This window comes from Corapipo altera, unplaced genomic scaffold, assembly GCF_003945725.1.
Source record: "Corapipo altera isolate COAL_440 unplaced genomic scaffold, ASM394572v1 57, whole genome shotgun sequence".
NCBI classification, from domain to species: Eukaryota; Metazoa; Chordata; class Aves; order Passeriformes; family Pipridae; genus Corapipo; species Corapipo altera.
In genome coordinates, this window is record NW_020884905.1 from 6,617,259 (window position 1) to 6,636,067 (window position 18,809).

The window sequence follows — 18,809 nt, forward strand, 5'->3', positions numbered from 1 at the left end:
AGTTGTGCTTCTGTCTCAGTTTCATTTGGTGTTTCACCTCAGCAAGAACAGTACTGTCCTGTTGGGTTTTGCTGCTTAAATGTTGTGTTATATCTCACACTCCATCCTTTTTAGGAGTTGGACTTTTTTGATTCTTGTGAGTCCCTTCCAACTCAGGATATTCCATGAACTGTTGTTGGCAGATGACTACAAAAGTGCTGGGGATTTCTGAACCCCCTTCACTTGCAGGAAGGAAGGAAATCCATACACGCTGTTTTTTCCTTCAGTATATCCCCTTTCCCTCTGGATGATGGGCAGCCACCACAAGATGAGCCTTGGGCAGCTCAGTCACTGGTTTAATGCAAAGCTCTCAGAGGTAGCTCAGAGTAGCATCTACATTATCAGGCAGATAATTTGCAGCTGTACTCCAAGACTACATTTATCCCCTGGGAATGCACACCCTGCTGGATTTTCTGTTAACAGAATAGAGAGAATCCCATTTGCTTCAGATACTCTTGGACTGGGACTTGTGTTTTTGGACATCTGAAACCCTAAGTGTATGTTCAGTGTCTGAAACAAGCCTTTTGGGCCTATAAACTGTACTGTTGTTACTTAGATTAATGTAAATCCAAACTCACCATTTCCAGGCTCAAGGGATCATCTTATCATAAAAGAGCCATTAAAGCCTGTAACAGACTACATTAAGTTAAAAATATTAGTCTTTGAGGCAGAGAGGCTAATTCTGCCTAGTCACTGAGTTCCCAAGGGCTGCTGTTTGATAACTTTCTATAGGTGCTGGTGCCCAAGGTGGGGTGAGCTGGGAAGAGACAGAAAGTCTGGGGGAGAAGTTAGTAAAAGCATCTTAAAATTGTCATTGGTTTGGGTTGGAAGGGATCTTAAACCCATTCAGTCCCACCCTTGCCATGGGCAGGGGCACTTTCCACTAGGCTAGGTTGCTCCAAGCCCTGTTTAGCCTGACCTTGGACACTTCCAGGAATGCGGCACCTCCAGGGTTGGGGCTTTATAAATGTGTATGGCTTCTAAAATTGTAGCAGGATTCCCTGTAGAGAGGAGAATGACTTCACTATGCCAACTCCAAAATCCACGTCTGTTCAGTGTGTTATGTTTAGGGTTACACAGAAATTAGATTTCAGACATTAAACAGCCACAGGGAAGAAGCCCAAAAGTCACCTAAATAAAATATTAAAGTATTAATTCCCTTTTCCTTCTCAAAGCAAACAAGACACACATTTGAAATAACAAAACTCATTATAGGGGCTTAATATATTATAATAAGGTGAAAGTATTCAAATTTGAAACCAAAGGCAGGTACCCCCTGGGGGCTGGCACTGATGCATGAGCTCTGGATGTGCGGGAGTAATCTCTGGAATAAAAAGGAAATCACTCTTCCCTTTCTAACTGGTGCAAAGCAGAAAGGAGGTGAAGGAACACGTGGGGTGGCTGCACACAACTTAAAATGCCATTCCAGGCTGGGAAAGAACTTGGTGAAACCCAGACGAGTGATAAATGTGTGTTCAGTCAATAAACGAAGCTGAGCAGCACACGGGAGCAATTAATTTAAAAGTAAAAGCATCTGCTTCTCACAACTGCAAATGGAAACCCTCGGAACTGCTGAGTTTATGCAAACTAATGCCAGCTCCTCGCTCCATTAATTGCCTGGCTTATTGATATGCACATCTACTCAGTTCCATTTACTCCAGAACCTCCAGTCCTGGGCACCAGCATCAGCCACTTCCAGCAGGGATATGGAGGGATGGTAATGTGGGAGAAGTGGGAGAGGAAGGAGGGGCAGGAGTAAGAGGAAAAGGGCTCTGAGCTGGCACCCACAGATCTCATCCTCTCGGCAGCCTGGGGAGGCAGCAGGTCACAACAAGCAGACACAGTTATTTTTTGAGGCAAATGTCACCCCTTACAGGGCGTGGGGACAGCAAAATTCCCACCCCTGCAATGTTTTCTGGACAATGAGTTAAACCTTACAACTATAAAACAGAGATGCTGTAGTTCAAATTGTGGTTATGGGCCAAAGGGGTGGAGGTGGCTTGGAAAGAGCAGGTAGGAACCATGGAATCTCAGACTGGTTTGGGTTGGAAGGGACCTTAAAACTCATCTCATCCCACCCCCTGCTGTGGGCAGGGACACCTTCCACTAGATCAGGTTGCTCCAAACCCCATCCAACCTGGCCTTGGACACTTCCAGGGATGGGGCAGCCACAGCTTCTCTGGGCAACCTGTGCCAGGGCCTCACCAGCCTCCCAACAAAGAACAAGCCATAAGTGGACAAGGAGCTGTGATTCCAGTACCCCAAGTTTCCCTGGGAGAGGGGCAGGGATCAAACCCTGAAAGGCAGCAGGAAGGGATGGTGACCATGGCTGCAGCTCCTGCCCCCTCCCACTGTCACTGTGTGTGAACCACGATGTGATGGGTAGGTTTGGGAGTGGAGGAGGCTCTTGAGATTGTGTGCATGAGAGGCAGGAAGCGAAGGGACATTGGTGGGTTTAGAAGAACATCCATGTGCATAGGCTGAATGGACAAACTTCTGCCTTGCACAGGAAGAGATGAATCTTCCAACTGCAGTGCTCACCTCCAACCAGGCACTTCAATCCCATTTCTTTTACGTTTCATGCAAAACCCTGTGCCACATCCTCTCCCCAGCCATGGGCTGGAGGAGCAGAGTCCTCTACACCAACACAAGCTGCACAGGGAAAAGAAGTCCCCATGAGTGAGCAGCCTGTAGTGGGAAAAGAGGCACGCACGTGACGATGAGTGTTCAGCCCACAACATGCCAAAGTGCAATCAATGACAGATTTGTGAAGGTTTTTAGACAGAAAGGTAGAAGATTGCCTTAATTCCCAGGATATACCATTATATATTCCAATATAGCAGACAAAAATTGTATTCTTAATCTAAAACTCTGCTCATGATGGGAAATATAAGGAATTAAGAGTAATAACCATAGTGAGTTTTTTAATAACGTGGTTACCCTTTTCATCTCCTTGTTTGATCAGATGTGGTTTGCCTACAACAACACCATTTAAGTTGGTCATCTGGCTTTGCCTCGGTGCACCAGCGATGATTCTGACATGGCTTTGGGAGCAATACCAAAACACCTGCACATTTCCTGTTAAATTTGGGGTAGGAAGCTTGAAGATGGGTGAAAAGAGCCCTGATTTGGCTTTTTCCTGCGCTTGGTTCCCTGGTTCCTGCCGAGGTTGCTGACTCGGCACATGTTCCTAGTTGCACGTCTGATTTGCAGCCCTGTAAAACAAACTGTGGTCACAATCCCACAGTCACATTTCTGGCTCCTAATCCTCACCTGCCATCAGCTGGTGGTGAGAAAGGAGACAACAAACTCCGGAGTCTGAAAAACACTCTTTGAAGGACTTACTGTAATACTTCTCTGCCCCAAAGAGGGTATTTCAATTTCCAGTTGGATTTTCCCAATTCACAATCTAGGCTCTCCATCTGCGAGTTTCTATCCCACACTCTGGCAAGGCAGGAGGGGATGTGGGTCTTTATTTTCTTTCAGCTATAGGACACACAGGGAGCAACTCTTCCCCTCAATACCCCCAGCTCCAGCATTGCATGTGGCCTCTCCGATGTGGGAGTTTTGCTCAGCAGATGACACTGGCAGCTTGCAAAGAGCTGATGGTGATGTCAGTGGTGTCTGTAAAACAAGAAAAATAAAGAGATAAAAAAAAAGAAAATCTTGGTTATGGTATATGAGTTATAGACATTTTCTTTTTGCCTTCTAGACTGATCAATGGTCAACAAGGAATCACTATTAAAAATTATAGTACAAGATCACTTCTTACTGTTACCAATGTGACAGAAGAGCACTTTGGCAACTATACATGTGTCGCTGCCAACAAGCTAGGGACGACCAATGCCAGCCTGCCTCTCAACCGTAAGTAACGTGGACATGTGGCCAGTGTTCATGGGTGTTTGTTACACAGACATGGATTCAAAAGCCAAAGAGTAGCTGTGTGTTTTTCTCCCCTCTAAATACCATTGCGTTCCTCAGTACTGGAAATGATGCACCTGGTTGATTATCCCGTGCCGCAGGAGGGTTTCTGCTCTGAAAGCGGTGGCACGTTTTGGGGATATCGATGAGTTATGGATCTACCAAAAAACTCACAGCTAAACCCAACCCGCCATCGTGGGGTAGAGGCAGAATTGGCACAGCAACATCTTTCTGCTCAGAAGAGCAATGACAGATCCCTAAGGTACCACTGTAAACAAAGGTTAGAATATTTCACAAGGATTTCCAACAAGGAATATCCTGAGCTGAAGAACTGGGATGTGCTGGAGTTCTGCTCACACCTCAGTTTGTTGGTTGTTGGCTTCTGGTGCAGGAAAGTCTCAGAGGACTTGAGGTGAAATCTTTTGGAAAAGACAATAAGCATTGTAAGAGGCAAAGCATCGGGATTTTCAGCATGGAGGTTGCCTAAATGGGTCTCAGATATCCTGTTTGGAAGGTATTTTTATCTGTGAATTGGTAGTGTTTCATTTTGTTCAATATTTAGCCTTCTGCTAATGGCATCCAAAGATGTTCAGAGTTGAACTCTGGTGCTGAACTATCTGTTCTGATAGTGAATAAAACTGAAAGACAAAACTCAGGATATATCTCACATGTTTTTCTCCACATAAAGATACTCCTTACCGAGCAAAAATGTACATTTTCAGTTGCTTAAATCCTGCAGTTATTGCCTTCTAGCCATGAAACTTCCTTCTGAACATATTCCCTGTATGATGTGTATTGTCAGGTTATTCTAAATTTCTGCAGAAGAACTGTAATAGGCAGAAAAAAGCACAGAGCCTTGGCTGCCATATATTTAATATTTGAGGAATCATTAACAAAGGGGGAACGACATTGCACTTACTTTAAACAGAAAATGCAAGTGAAAACAAAGGAACATTATGCCAGAAGGAGATGGAGTTTGGTGTATTTGCAATTCAGAGAAGGGAAAATGAAGGTCTGGCTTCATTTGAACAGAGCAGAGCCGAATCTGTCTCTGAGCTGCTGCCAGGATATTATCAGTCTTGTATTGTGAGGGGCCATCCTTAAAAAGCACTTAGGGATGCAGAGGTTGAAAATGTCACGTAAGTACCAAGTACCTTGTTACAAATCATAAAAATAGATGTTCTCCATCATGAAAGAAATGGGACGTGTGAAGTAGAATGGTCTGAGAGAAAACGCTGAAATCTGGGTCTAATCCTGACCTCAAGAAGGAAATGGAGGATGATCTTGGCTCAGAGGTTTGACTGAAAGACAAAGATGAAATGTCTTATTTTATACTACAATTTTTTTCTAATATAGTCAAAAAAAGGAGAGATTTCTGAAGGTGGTGATCTAGATTTGGTTCGGAATTAAAATCATTTGGTAGAGATTTTTCGTTGCTGATAATTTACATTAATCATATCTAGAAATATTATAACTATAAAAAAAATCACAGGGTAACAACTTGTTAAATGTGTATTCCTTAATCCTTCAGAGAGAATTTTCTCTTGTGAAGCTCTACTTACATTTAATTTTTTTGGCAACGATAGCAGAACATATGTGCTGGTTCAGGTATGTGCGAAGGAACTGGGAGCAGTTCCTGGCTGGTTGCAACATTCAGTAGTCAAATGTAGGGTTCAATGTAATTTGATTTCATGTTACTTGAAAAAAGTGTTAAAAATTAGAGTTTATGACTTATTTCAGTGTGTGTTTTTAGTCTGTAATTGCATTGGGGAGATACAGTCTGAGGTGCAGTTTTGGGCATCACAATATAAGGAAGATGTGAAGCTGTTAGAGAGTGTCCAGAGGAGGGCAATGGGGATGGGGAAGGGCCCTGAGGGGAAGCCGTGTGAGGAGCAGCTGAGGGCACTTGGTCTGTTCAGCTGGAGGAGACTGAGGGGAGACCTCATTGCAGTTACAGCTTGCTCGAACAGGCTCTGCTCTATGGGCACTAGTGGCAGAGCCCAAGGGAATGTCCTGAACTTGTGTCAGGGGAGGTTTAAGTTGGATCTTAGGAAAAGACTCTTCCCCCCGAGGGTGGCTGGGCACTGAACAGGCTCCCCAGGGCAGTGGTCACAGCACCAAGGCTGCCAGAGCTCCAGGAGTGTTCGGACGATCCTCTAGGGCACATGGTGTGACTCTTGGGGATGGTCCTGGGCAGGGCTAAGGATTGGACTCGATGATCTCTGTGAGTCCCTTCCAACTCATGTATTCTGTGGTTCTGTGATTTTATGTTTAATGGTTGGAATAACATCACTGGTGCAGTGATTTGGGACCTCCACCACACATCCTGCTGCTGTCCCATGGGAAACCACCACAGATGTGCAAAGACATGGGAGAGGTTGTCACAACCCTGCAGCTGGAGCACTTGGACCCTTGAGTGTGGATACCTGAGCTTTGACCCTGAGCACAGAGCACCCCTCTGGTATCACGGTATCAGCAAGGTCTGGGATCAGCACCTTGTCCAGCATCGCTGGGAATTTGCCAGTTGGCTACTTCTTTCTGATCTTAGGTTGGAGTTTTTAATAATAATGTGTGTAGCAGAGTTAGAAAATCTGTATTTTTTTCTTTGCACATCCCCCTGTAATACATAAATGACACAGAAGCTGTGCACAGATGGGGACCTTTCTCAGGCACAGGACTAAGCCCCTTCTCCACTACTGGTGTCTGAATTCAGTGCAGATATAAAACTCCAGGATACCAGAACAAGGATTATTTCATCTACTATGGAGAGGCTCTGGGTTTCTGTGATCCATCAAGGCAACCTTGAGCTAACAGAAAGTCATGAAGCAGGTCAGGGGGTGTCAGGACAAGGTACAAGCTGACTTTGTGTGGCTGGGACATGGACTGAACCAAGGAGATGGGAGGTTAATAAAGCTGTCCCAGATGGTGCCCGTGGGGTGATGAGGCAGGAGGAGAACCTGTCTGGGGTTTGGCTAGTCCCCAGGGCCAGAAGACACCCAGCAGGGACACTCAGAGCTGCTTCTGTCCTGAGGACAGGCAGCCAGATCAGTTTGCAGAAGAACCTTGTGTCTGGGGAGTTATGAACATCCCAGATCCCAGGAACATGCTGGAATTTATCATCTCCCTAACTGAGGACTTGTTGGCCATGTCTAAGATCCAACTATTAATAATAAATGCAGCAGCTGTAAAAGAGAAAGTCAGAGCCTTGCGGGGAAAATGCAGAGAAGCAGTGGTTCCAAAAAGTGAATAATGAATGGCAATTTGCTAATTATTCATGGCTGAGTCCTCTAGATCATCCAACTGCGTTGGGTTTTGTGGGGAAGCGTTTGAAGTGCATGATCCCCCTGGAGCATCCACGGGAGGCGTGTTTGGACAGTCCCACACTGGCATCTCTGGGCCTAATTGATCAGATATTTAGCACTGCCTACGCTGGCTGTTCCCAGAATTTCTGATACTTAAGAAGAAGAAAAATGTAGTCCTTTCCTGTAAATAAAGTTTGAATTTGCTGATTCATTAAACCCAGGAGATGAGGCTTTACGGCACAGACCCGGGGCAAGAGGTTCCCTCTCCAGGGGTGAGGAGGCAGCGAGGAGTGATGGAATAGCCCTTTTTAATTAAGTACATTTGGCTTTTAAATTAGTGCAATCTTAACTTGAGACAAAAAGCATTTTCCTACAGACAGATTTGCAAGGCCATTGTGAGGAGAGGAATTGTCATTAACCATTGGCAACCAAAGGAGGTTTATTCTGGCGTTTTTCTTAAGCAGCCAAAACTGAGATGAGTCTATTGCTGCTAAAGCAGCCACGTCCTTCTACAGGTGTCTCCTGTCCTCGTGCTCTCCTGACTGGAGGCCACAGCTGGTGGTGGATTTCCTTTCTCTTACCCCAGCTGAGTTGTGGCAGAAGGTTTTTCCTTCCTTTCTGTGACAAGGATGAAGGTGGACTTCAGCCCCTCTCCCCACAGTGGTATGTGGGGTGAGATACTGCCACCACAAGCACCTGTGAATGGTGGAGATCCCAGGCCAGGCATGGCATAGGGTTCAGCTCAGCTCCGCAGCACCAGAGTTGCAGTCTTAAATTCACTGTGACATCTGGTCTCTGTGTGTCCCCTGAAGACACATTACCCACAAGTCTGGGTTCACCTTGCAGAAGATTAAAATAATCATTACTCCTCTATTAGACGTGTGTATTCTTAAGCAAAGGTATTATTTTTATGTTCTAAAGAGCACCTTCCCTAATATTTTTAACAATCCTACAAATAATTTGACTGGTAAGAGGCACATTTCCTAAGAAAACTTGCAATTCAGAGGAAACATCCATGTCCATTCCTAATAGCTGCCAAAGGAATTACTTCTTTCCATGGCTGGTTGTATAATGCAAAGATATTACTCATGTCTAGGTTTATACAGAAATCTGAGATACGTTGCCAGTAATTGTGCAAAAAATGTAAATAGTGGGGAATAGCTGCCCAAAAGTTCAGGAGGGACATTTGGAAGGAGAAGGAGCCTGGCAAGGTGTGCAAGAGATGTGGTAGTATTTTCTGTACTAATTTAATCACTGCAGCTGAATGCAACTGCTTTACTGAGGAAGCATCCGACTGTGAGCTCATGGTTGGTGCAACACACTTATAATCTTGTCTCCAACATTCCTACGTGCTGGGAGCGCCAGACCGTGCCCTCAGTTTACGTGCTGATTGCCTTGTGTACTGATTCCTACACGGAGATTCCTAATTAAACTGCTGGATTCATATTATTAATACATCGGGTTTCATATCGGAAATGTAAATAAAATTAATATTCTTCCAAAAATTTAAATGAACTCATTAGGAATTGCACACAACCTGTGACAGTATGCACATTCCTCCATGACACTGTGAACAGTTGGTGTGGCATTGGCTGTGTCTGCTGGAACATCAGTGATGCAGAGGGATCGAGGGGCTCTGCAAAGGGTGGTAATGGCATTGCAATGACACGTCTCCTAAATAAGGGGACAGACAACTATTTCCCATGGATGATTTCCAGCAGTGCCTCCTGCTGTGCCTGGTCCTGACAATCAGTGACAGACTAGACTTAAAGGGATTTCAGAGATCTCTTCAGTCATGGACACAATTATCTTAGAGGTCTTTTCTAACCTTAATAATTCTGGCTGAACAGTCAGGATGCTGCTCCTCACTCCTGGCAGTTGTTGAACTTGCTTCCTAATATCCATAGCGACCCTCTACTATTGTGGTCATATTATAAATAAGCTTTTTCCCTCATATTATAAATAAACTTTTTCTTTATATTTAAACCAAACATTTTCTGACTCGATTCTCATGGGTCCCTTCCAACTCAGCATATTCTGTGATTCTTTGATTCTGCCTCAAATACGTCTGCTGATGCCGACAAAGTTTGGGCTCCATCCCTGGCCATGCTCCCCTCTCCCAGCACTGACCTCTGGACTCCTGTGGGAGTTTTCCAGTGTTATCCAGGCTGTGCGTGGGCAGGTTTATCAGTAATTTATATAGATTTAATTACAGTGCTTGAGTCATCTCTATTCATATATTTCAGTATCATCATTAAACTCAGTAGTTTCATCTTATTGACTGAGAAATCAGGTTTTAGTGTATTTGGATACATGACAGGTTTCCGCTCAGTTTTAGCTCAATAGCTTTGCTTCTCCCACCAAATCTGACATTTCGAGAAGAAATATTCTCTCCAGGGGAATTCCCTTTGTGTCCACGGTTTCGGCTGTTGTCCAATTACCTAAGTAAGATTTTGCTATTTTGTCTCTCAAGTACTAGCCTGCAAAGCAAATCAAACTTCAATTTGCATAGTTCTGTCTCAGCCAGGCAGGCTGGTCTGCATCAAAAAAAATTATTTTAAAAGTATATATATATATATATACACACTCACAAAAATTTAAATGAAAATTCCTGTGCTCATTAGGAGCCCACTCAAAGCCTGCTGCAGTCACTCAAAAGACAGTTATTGATTTAATAAGGTCTGGATCAAGCCCAAAATCTCTTGTAGACTTCACTGTGCAGAGAACTGGGGCCACGGACCTAATTTCTCTTTGTAGCCCTTTCAGTCCTTCCCTCAGAGATGCAGTCATTGTCCTGATCTCACCCAGCTCCTGCTGAGCCTGATGAGAATGTCTCTCTCTCCACATCTCTGGAGGGACGATGGACAGGGAACAGATGTGAAATCCATTCTAGGAAATTCCAAGTACTTTGTGAAAGGGTGGTCACACATCAGAGCCATTGAGCTTTCTTCTGGCTTCTGATCGGTGTCATGGGACACCCAGGACATACCTGTGGGGTTTCTTGTGCACACTTCGTAAAGCCAAGTCACATCTTTGGTGCATTGTCCCATCTAGAAGCTCAGGAGGTTCCTGGTTTACTTCTTCCCTTACAATCCGAGGAGTTTTTTCCTCTTCCTTCCCTATGTGGGCTTTGTCTTCACTGGTGGTATTTCTGGTCTTAGGCCTTGGCTTTGCTTTCCACATTCAAGTTAGACTAATAGGACCAGCTGCTGCAGAATATGTGATCCATCATGGAAAGGACCTGTCCTGGAGATGGACACCCAGCTCCTGAGCAGTGGGTTGAAATCCAGGGCATTAGAGGAGCTGGGTTATAAATCTGGGAGTTAGTTCCTTGGGGACCCTTCTCAAAGATCAAGGTGTATTCATCTAGGGCATTTTAATTGGGTGGTCATGTTCCCAGTGGAAAACAACTCCGAAAACTTCCAACCCTCCCCAATGGGATTCACAGACAGAATGAAAACCTTTTTTCTCTCCCTGCTCTCACACAGAGTGGAACAAAGGCACACGATGCAGCTGAGCAGCTCAGCCAAAGCAGGGAGCTTTCCTCACATCACAAGTGCACCTGGGGGACTAATTTCATAACATATTGCTGAGACAAGGAGCCCAACAGAGTTAAAAACCCAGCACCTTAAATTCATATATTCACACAGAATAAGATAAATGGCCAAATCCTCCATTCATGTAAGTTGTAATAATTCTGTTAAATGTTGGGTTTGAGATCCTTCCATGTGGAAGCAGCCAACGGCTGCTCCAGGTAACAATTATGGAGAGTTATGAAGAAATTTTCTCTAAATCCCTTTTGCAGCTTGAGCTTTATTATGAATTATATGACAATAAGTGACTGAGATGGGATGAGGTAGAAATAACCCATTTAAGCAAGACCAGTAACGTGTTTCTCCTTGACATTTAGCAGAACATTTAAAGATCCGAGAGGGTATCCATGTTGGAGGGGGGAAAATCAAACAAAAACCCTGGGGATCTTTGCTCTGGATCCTTACTGAAGTTGCCTAATGTTCTGTTTTGTTACGTTTGTGCTTTTACTCTCGAATTTTGCAATTATAACAACAGCCCACAAGGTTTAGACATATATTCTTTCAAAACTGGATAAATCAGAGAGGTTGAAGCATATCCAAAGCTTCATCTCAAGTATCAGTAAGTCATCACAGAATCATGGAATCATAGAACATCCTGAGTTGGAAGGGACCCAGTATCATCAAAGTCCAGCTGCTGCCCCTGCACAGGACACCCCAACAATCCCACCCTGTCCCTCAGAGCATTGTCCAAACAATGACTAAAACATTCGAGGTCATCCATGGAATTTAATTACCTGCCTCTGCCCCCATCAGGGGGAGGAGCACCGGTGGTCAGAGCTCTCTTGAACTTGAGTTTCTTTTCACAGGGTAGAAAACTTTGAAGTAAATTAACTTTTTAGCAAAATTGAAAATCCAAAGAATACCTTGTGTAACAAATGGGACCATTTTTAGCACCAGAAGTGCTAAAAATAGCACTATAAATATATTTTACAACTCAGGCTGAAACACAGACTTCAGCCTTGGCCTCAAAACTTCGGCAGAATGGAGGGCAGAGGTTCCTAAAGGTGTATTTGGAAATAAAGGATGAAGAAATTCCCAGTTCAAAAGATTAAAGATGATTACTGTCTATCTTCTACAGGAAAAGAGGTTATTGAAATACTGGTGAGTGTAGAGAAGGTGTATTAGAAAGTTTTCTCATAAAACAAACCCGAGAGAGATTCACTTACACTAATCAGTGGCAAATTTTAAAGTTAATGCAAAGCACTTCTTCATTAAAAGATTATTAAGTGTAGAACTTATTTTTGTAACAAGTTGTTGAGACCAAAGCTCACGGGGCTTTAGAAAGGAATGAGCTATTGATCAAGGACACCCAGAGTTTCCAGGAAGATCAGAGAATAGATTTTACTCCCAAGACTTCAGCATTTAAGCAAATAGTCCAACAGGTTGGAAAATGCCACGGCTGGGATAATTTATCAAATAAATTCTAGGTTAGTTAACAAAAGCACTTGTTTGAAACAAATTTTATCTATGAAGTGCATGTGCTTCTTTTGAGTCAAGTGCCTTCTAATATAGAGATTCACAAAAAATAGATAGAGATGGTCTCAACAGCTCCCATTACATTTTCCTGAGAGCTGTTACATGTTCCTAGTCTGACAGTATGAGGTCTGGACAGTCTGTGAGCTGAAGAAAAAGAGGAAGGGAAAAAAATTAATTAATTTTTGGCTACAAGAAAGCTAAAAATAGCCTCAGAGGTTTAAAAACAAGAGTTTTTCCAGTGAACCTATACCATAAGCACTAATTAACCTCTGTACTGAACCACATGAGTAACAAAATGCTGAGGTATCTCAACAAGCCTCTAAAATCAAGAGCTCATTTAATGTTATCCTTAATTCCACCTCCAGGTTTATATGTTGAGATTTTGGCTGGATTTGTAATAATAAATTGAGTATAAAATCTTCCTCTTCTCTGGGTTTTTCCAAACCTTCAGTGAAAAGAGTTACCATCAGATATTCCTTGTAATATCAGAACTATTCAGAGAGAAAGGCCTATGATGAATTGTTCAGAAACTTAGTTTTTCCCCCAGTATATTATCACAGGTATTAAAGCTGATTTCTTGACTTTTCAACTTTCTGCTGTGAAGCACCTACCACAATACCATAAATTTTACTGTGGGGCTGTTACCGTAGAGAGCTTTACTTATAGATCGGCCTGTAAAAAAGATATTCATATTTTAGATTTAGATTTACTAATTTTATTCAAAAATAAAACACAAACTTGAGAACTGGATCATTTAAATCCTGTTAATTTATTCACTTAAAATTAGATTCCAAGAAAAATAAGAAAATATTTAAATTACTGGAGATGTGAGCAGAAAAGGAACAAATCTCATGGAGTAACTGCACTGTAGGCTAAGGCATATCCTTATGTAGGAGTTTTAAGTTAGTCAATAAAATGTCCATCGGTACCAGCCCCTTTTCTTTGCTGATGCTGTTGCTTAGCTGTCCAGAGTGCTGCAAGAACGTGGGAAAAGATCTGTCAGAAGGAAAAATCAACTCCGGAGTCAGGATCCAACTATGGTTTCATAAAATAACAAAATGCTTTCCTTTGATGCAGATTTCTAAATTAGGATGCCATGTGAACAAAAGGATGAAAGTTGCCCTGCACTGCTTGTCCCCATCCTGTCAGAATTGCAGTGTCCCCCACATCCAGCACACAGTGGTTCTCCTGCTCAAGAAATTTGGCAGCCAGACCATTTCTGTTTGTAAATGAAAGGCTGATTCTTGACCTTTCAGCATTTACTCTCAACCAGCACTTGCTGAAGCTGCTCCAGGGCTCTGTAAATATTGTTTCCTCACTGGCTGTGCAGCCTGAGCAGATCATTGTGGTCAGAACATGCCATGTCAATGTGAGCGAGAAGGTGCTTCAGCTCCTCATGGTCTTTGTCAACAGCTGCTATAAAAAATACCCTGAAAGCTTGCACTGCTTTAAATACAATTCCCAGGCCAAGGACTGAAACTATTGCTCCCCAATTTACATGAAACTTTTGCGTGGGACTTTTCTTGGACATACAAATACTTCCTCTTAGCACATCTGCACCTCTGCTGTGGTGACAGGGTGGGGGAGTTTGGGGTGTTCAGCCTGGAGAAGAGAAGGCTCTGGAAAGATCTCAGAGCCCCTTCTGGTGCCTAAAGGGGCTCCAAGGAAGCTGGAGAGGGACTTTGGACAAGGGCTGGAGGGAAGGACAAGGAGGAATTGCTTACTGCTGCCAGAGGTCAAGTTAGATGGGATATTTGGAAGGAGTTCTTCCTGTGAGGGTGGCGAGACCCTGGCACAGGGGCAAGCAGTCAAAATTATTTTGGCAATTAAACTTGGTAAGTTTATTGAAGGGATTTGTCCTCAGTGTCACAGAGATGGACCAGAAGTCACAGGTCTGCTCCTAACACAAAAAAAAAAATCCCAGAAGAAGAGGTAGCTCTCATGTAAAATTCCCTTTCTGCTGTTTCAGAGAACACCTTGCTGCAAAGCTGGACACTCTCCAGGAGCTCCATGTCCCTCCTGTCATGAGGAGCCCAGAACCGGACACAGCACTCCACATGTGCCTCACAGGGCTGAGCAGAGGGGCAGGATAATGTGGTCCTTCTTAAACTCTAACTCCATCTTAATTAATCTCCTTTTATGGGAATTGTAGACATTTTATGAATTTCACTGTGACATGGGCACATCTCACCATGTAATTTCTAGAGGCTTGTAATGATTCATTTGATAGGCATTGTCTGTGGATTTTGGTTCGTCAGGGATCAGCAGAGCTATAATTACACAGTAATTATTAAATAACTTACTCACAAATTGCTGTGCCAGTGAAAGCAAATATCAGAGCAGTTGAAGAGCATCTTGTTCCTCTGGGCATATGTTCTATACGTGCAAGGATGCAGGGATGGGCTGCTTGCTCTAAACATGGTGGTAATGCATAGATCAGGTACTAAAGTCTGTAAATGAGAATGAGACTTTTATCCTATGCCTGTATTCCCAGAGCTGCAAGCAGCAGGAGAAGGCTTTCACCTTACTAGAGCTTAACCTGGAGGGGTTGGGTCAGGAACCCAGGTTCTCTTGGTCAGGGGGAGCATCTTCATGGGCTGTCCCAAGGTGTAATGGACCCACCAGCACAGGTACCATCTGTTGGGCTAAAAATCCACTATGGATGTTACCAGTTTGGTACCTGAAGATAGTCTGAAGTATTCCCAGACCTCTCCATGTGTTCAGTTTCTTGCTCTGTTGAAACTCAGGCAGATTCCACTGTTTTCTGATAAGTGGGGTGGTGGCATCTCACTGCCAGAGGGCAGGGTTAGATGGGATATTGGAAGGAATTCCTCCCTATGAGGATGGTGAGGCCCTGGCACAGGTTGCCCAGAGAAGCTGTGGCTGCCCCATCCTTGGAAGTGTCCAAGGCCAGGTTGGATGGGGAGCAACCTGATCTAGTGGAAGGTGTCCCTACCCACAGCAGGGGGTGGGATGAGATGAGCTTTAAGGTCCCTCCCAACCCAAACCAGTCTGGAATTATCTGAGTTGCCTGTCCCACTGCTTCTGTTGTGACTTTTCCTGTGTCCCATGGGATGTGGGACTCCCAACCCCACAAGCCTTCTCTGAGTTGTGAGAGGAGACCAGGCAGAAAGGTGTCTCTTGTGTACCAGGACTTGCACCTTCACAGGTGTCTCCCTATTGCATCTCTAAAGGATATTTTGCCTTATTTACTTCCAGAAATACAGCGACAGTTGTGCAGATTTGAAGAATGACCTCTGAGAACAAGAATATAATTACTGGGAGTCAGAGCAGTGCTAATCATATGTTTCTGAGCAGCAGAAATGCTCACAGATTTCCAGAGCTGCATTATTCATGAGCTTCCTATTTATACATATGAATGAAAGACCAAGCTCAAAGGACCCAGACGACTTTGTCACTTTTCTTCATTGTGCTGTGGTCTCAACAGCTGTAAAAATCATTAAAGCAGAAGTTTTCTCTGGAAAAGTCTGAAATAGGGAATAAGGACCAGTGAGCAAATATTGTATATGCCTTATAATACTATAACTTGAACAACTAAGTAAAAACATTATTTTTCATGTTACTTTGATGATGTAGGCATATTTCAAATGTTGATTGAAAATAGAAATTCAGTGGATTTCTCAACTTGCTTACCATGGTTTTGTTGCCCAAGGTGCAGAGAGCCCACAGGTGACATGGCACCAGGAAAGGGGCAGAGTCAGGACCAGCCTCCTCAGACCTTTGCCATCAAGGAAGGTCGTGTCCAGCCCTGGCAGCTGGTGGTCTGTCCTGGCTGTTCCTTTGTCCGTTCTGCTATTTGATTATGCAGCTCTGATGTGTAAACTTGGTGTAGAAGAGCAGCAGGCTGGGAAGGGGTGATCAAACCTTTAGAGATGACTTTCAGAAAACCTCTAAAATGTTCTTTTTTCTCTTCCATGAAACATTCCTTCTCTCTATTCATTTTAATTAAAAACATGCAATTTATTTTAATCTCAGAGTGGTTTGTGTTGGGAGGGATCTCAAAGCTCATCCAGTCCCACTCCCTGCCATGGGCAGGGACACCTTCCACTAGATGGGATTGCTCCAAGCCCCGTCCAGCCTGACCTTGAACACTGCCAGGGATGGGGCAGCCACAACTACAACCTTATTCTTTTACAAGAGTCTCCACTGCTGGTTCTTCTATGTGGCTGGATCATCCCTGGATACTGGGGTGCTCTTTGCTCTGCAGAGAGCTTGGAAGTCAGGTAGTGTGGACCATGGCACATGCTTCCATGTATGGATGGATGGGCAAAGCACAACACACAAGCCAAAACGGGTGGTCAGGCAACACAGGGACAGCTTAGGGGACAACAGGAAACTTTCAAAAGTCTTCCCTTAACTGATGGTAGTTAAAACAGTGGATTGCCTTTGCTTTTGGGCAGATAGTCGACTTGGTGTCTGGCTGTAGCCACTCACTGAGGAATTGAGATGCTTCAGGTGTTCAGGGGAAGGGAATGTCATAAATCACATCCTCAGTGGTGCTTTTCTGACATTCATTATAGGAGAGATACTGTAAACACAGGTCCTGACAGAGGCTGCAAATTGGTTGTGCCTTTTATTATCTTTTATTTTTGATAATACTCGACAGTTTCTTGTAACTGGATACACAGCATGGGGAGAAATGCTTTTGGATTTGATTTCAAACAAGCCCATTTGATGTTTCTTCTCAGAATGCGGAAGTGTTGTTTGAGGTTGTCTTTGTTTGTGGAAGTTATTATTATATTGTTATATTTCATAAACTGCAACAAGTGTTCCTGGGAGGGAAACTGAAGGTGTGAGAAATCTGCATCTGAAAGGGCCTCAGTTTCTTTGGAAAAAATAACCCTTAGGTGCCATTACGTAGAATAAGTCAGGTCCTTCATGAGCGGCAGCTCTGATCTCTGCTCCCTGTGAGCATGGACAGGACCCAAGAGAACGGCTGGAGCTGTACCAGGGGAGGGTTAGGTTGGATATCAGGAAAAAGATTCTTCCCTCAGAGAGTGGTTGAGCACTGAACAGGCTCCCCAGGGCAATGGTCACAGCACCAAGGCTGACAGAGCTCGAGGAGCATTTGGATGATACTCTCAGGGACAGGGTGGGATTTTTGGGGTGTCTTATGCAGAGACAGGGGTTGGACTTGATGATCCTTGTGGGTCCCTTCCAACTTGGGATATTCCATGAAGCTGTGTGTCTCTGGACACTTTGGATATGTGTGGTGCTCTGGAGGAAAGGCAGAGCTGCTCACTGCTACCACACGTCACCTTCATATACTCAGACTACCCAAATCCATCGTTTCTTTGCAATTAATGAATTAATTAATTTTGCTCTCCTGACACAAGTCACCCTTCACATGGCTGGATTTATATTCTCCTCCTGTAATTACTTGGCAGCAGTTTCTTCAAGCACATGTTGTGTGGGGTGGCAGGAGGCTGCAAGTGCTGAGGGTCCTTCTGAAATCTGTAAAGATTTCACTAGTCATGTTTATTTTTCAAATCTGAAAAAATTCACTATTAATTTATTAATTTTTTTTTGCAATTTGTTGCACTGTTTCATTTTTTAATAGTTTAGTGTTTGTAAATACAAGTGCAAAGATGAGACCTCAAATTAGTGGATATGTTTTTGTGGTACTCAAAAAGTAGCCTGTAAATGAATGGGTACTTTTGCCAAAATCCCTTTGCTGAGGAAAAAATTCCCTGATTTATTCAAAATACAGGCAGTCCTGTAAAAGGTAAAGCCTTGAGCATATATCAGTGTCTTAGAGATGGGAAATTGTTCGGAGAGTGGGGATGGAAACTGCAAACTCTTCCTGCCAAGAAAATCAAATGTGTGACCTTTAATTAAATATTATTTTGAATATTTTTAATGGAAATATAGATTTGCCTGTTGGTGGTTCACACACATACACACACCACCAACAACCCCCACAATTAAATTAAATTAAAGTCAATTTTTTTCACACTCTAAAATAGTTCATCCTACATAAAACATGATGGTTCATCCTGGAACTTATTAAAAATAAATAAATAAATCAGTCTTTAGGAGACTCTGGAGTTAAAACAATATGTTTAGTACTTCTTTGCTTATTCATAGGAAAATCAAATTCCACTAGAATTTAAGTAAACCTTGCTCAAGTCTGGACTCCACAGAACTGACTTTTAGTGAGGGCTCTTAAAAATTACCTTCCATTGGACTTTTTTCACAAGAAGACAAAAAAAGGTGTCAATAATGTGGTTTTCTACAGGGTAAAAGATATTTGAATATTTATTGAAAACCTGCTGTCAAGCAAAAGCAAACAGCTGCAGGTGGAGAGGGAGGATTGGCCAAGGAGGGAGGAAACTCCCCAGCAATTTCAGACCTCAAACTTCAAACTAGGAATTACTATTTTTTAATGTCTCACAGGCATTGAGCTATTAAATATTTATCATCCTGTAATAAAAAAATAAACCATTTAAATAAAATA

The 18,809-nt window shown here is 43.3% G+C and overlaps 1 protein-coding gene across 2 annotated transcripts in view; it reads left to right on the forward strand.

Annotated features, from left to right (window-relative positions):
• Positions 1-18,809, forward strand: part of NEGR1 (neuronal growth regulator 1) — a 224,384-nt gene that overhangs the window by 162,669 nt on the left and 42,906 nt on the right. For both annotated transcript variants that reach the window (XM_027651572.1, XM_027651571.1), the window contains exon 6: positions 3,752-3,903. In XM_027651572.1, coding sequence (XP_027507373.1) covers positions 3,752-3,903 — 152 coding nt within the window. The remainder of the gene's footprint in view (positions 1-3,751; positions 3,904-18,809) is intronic.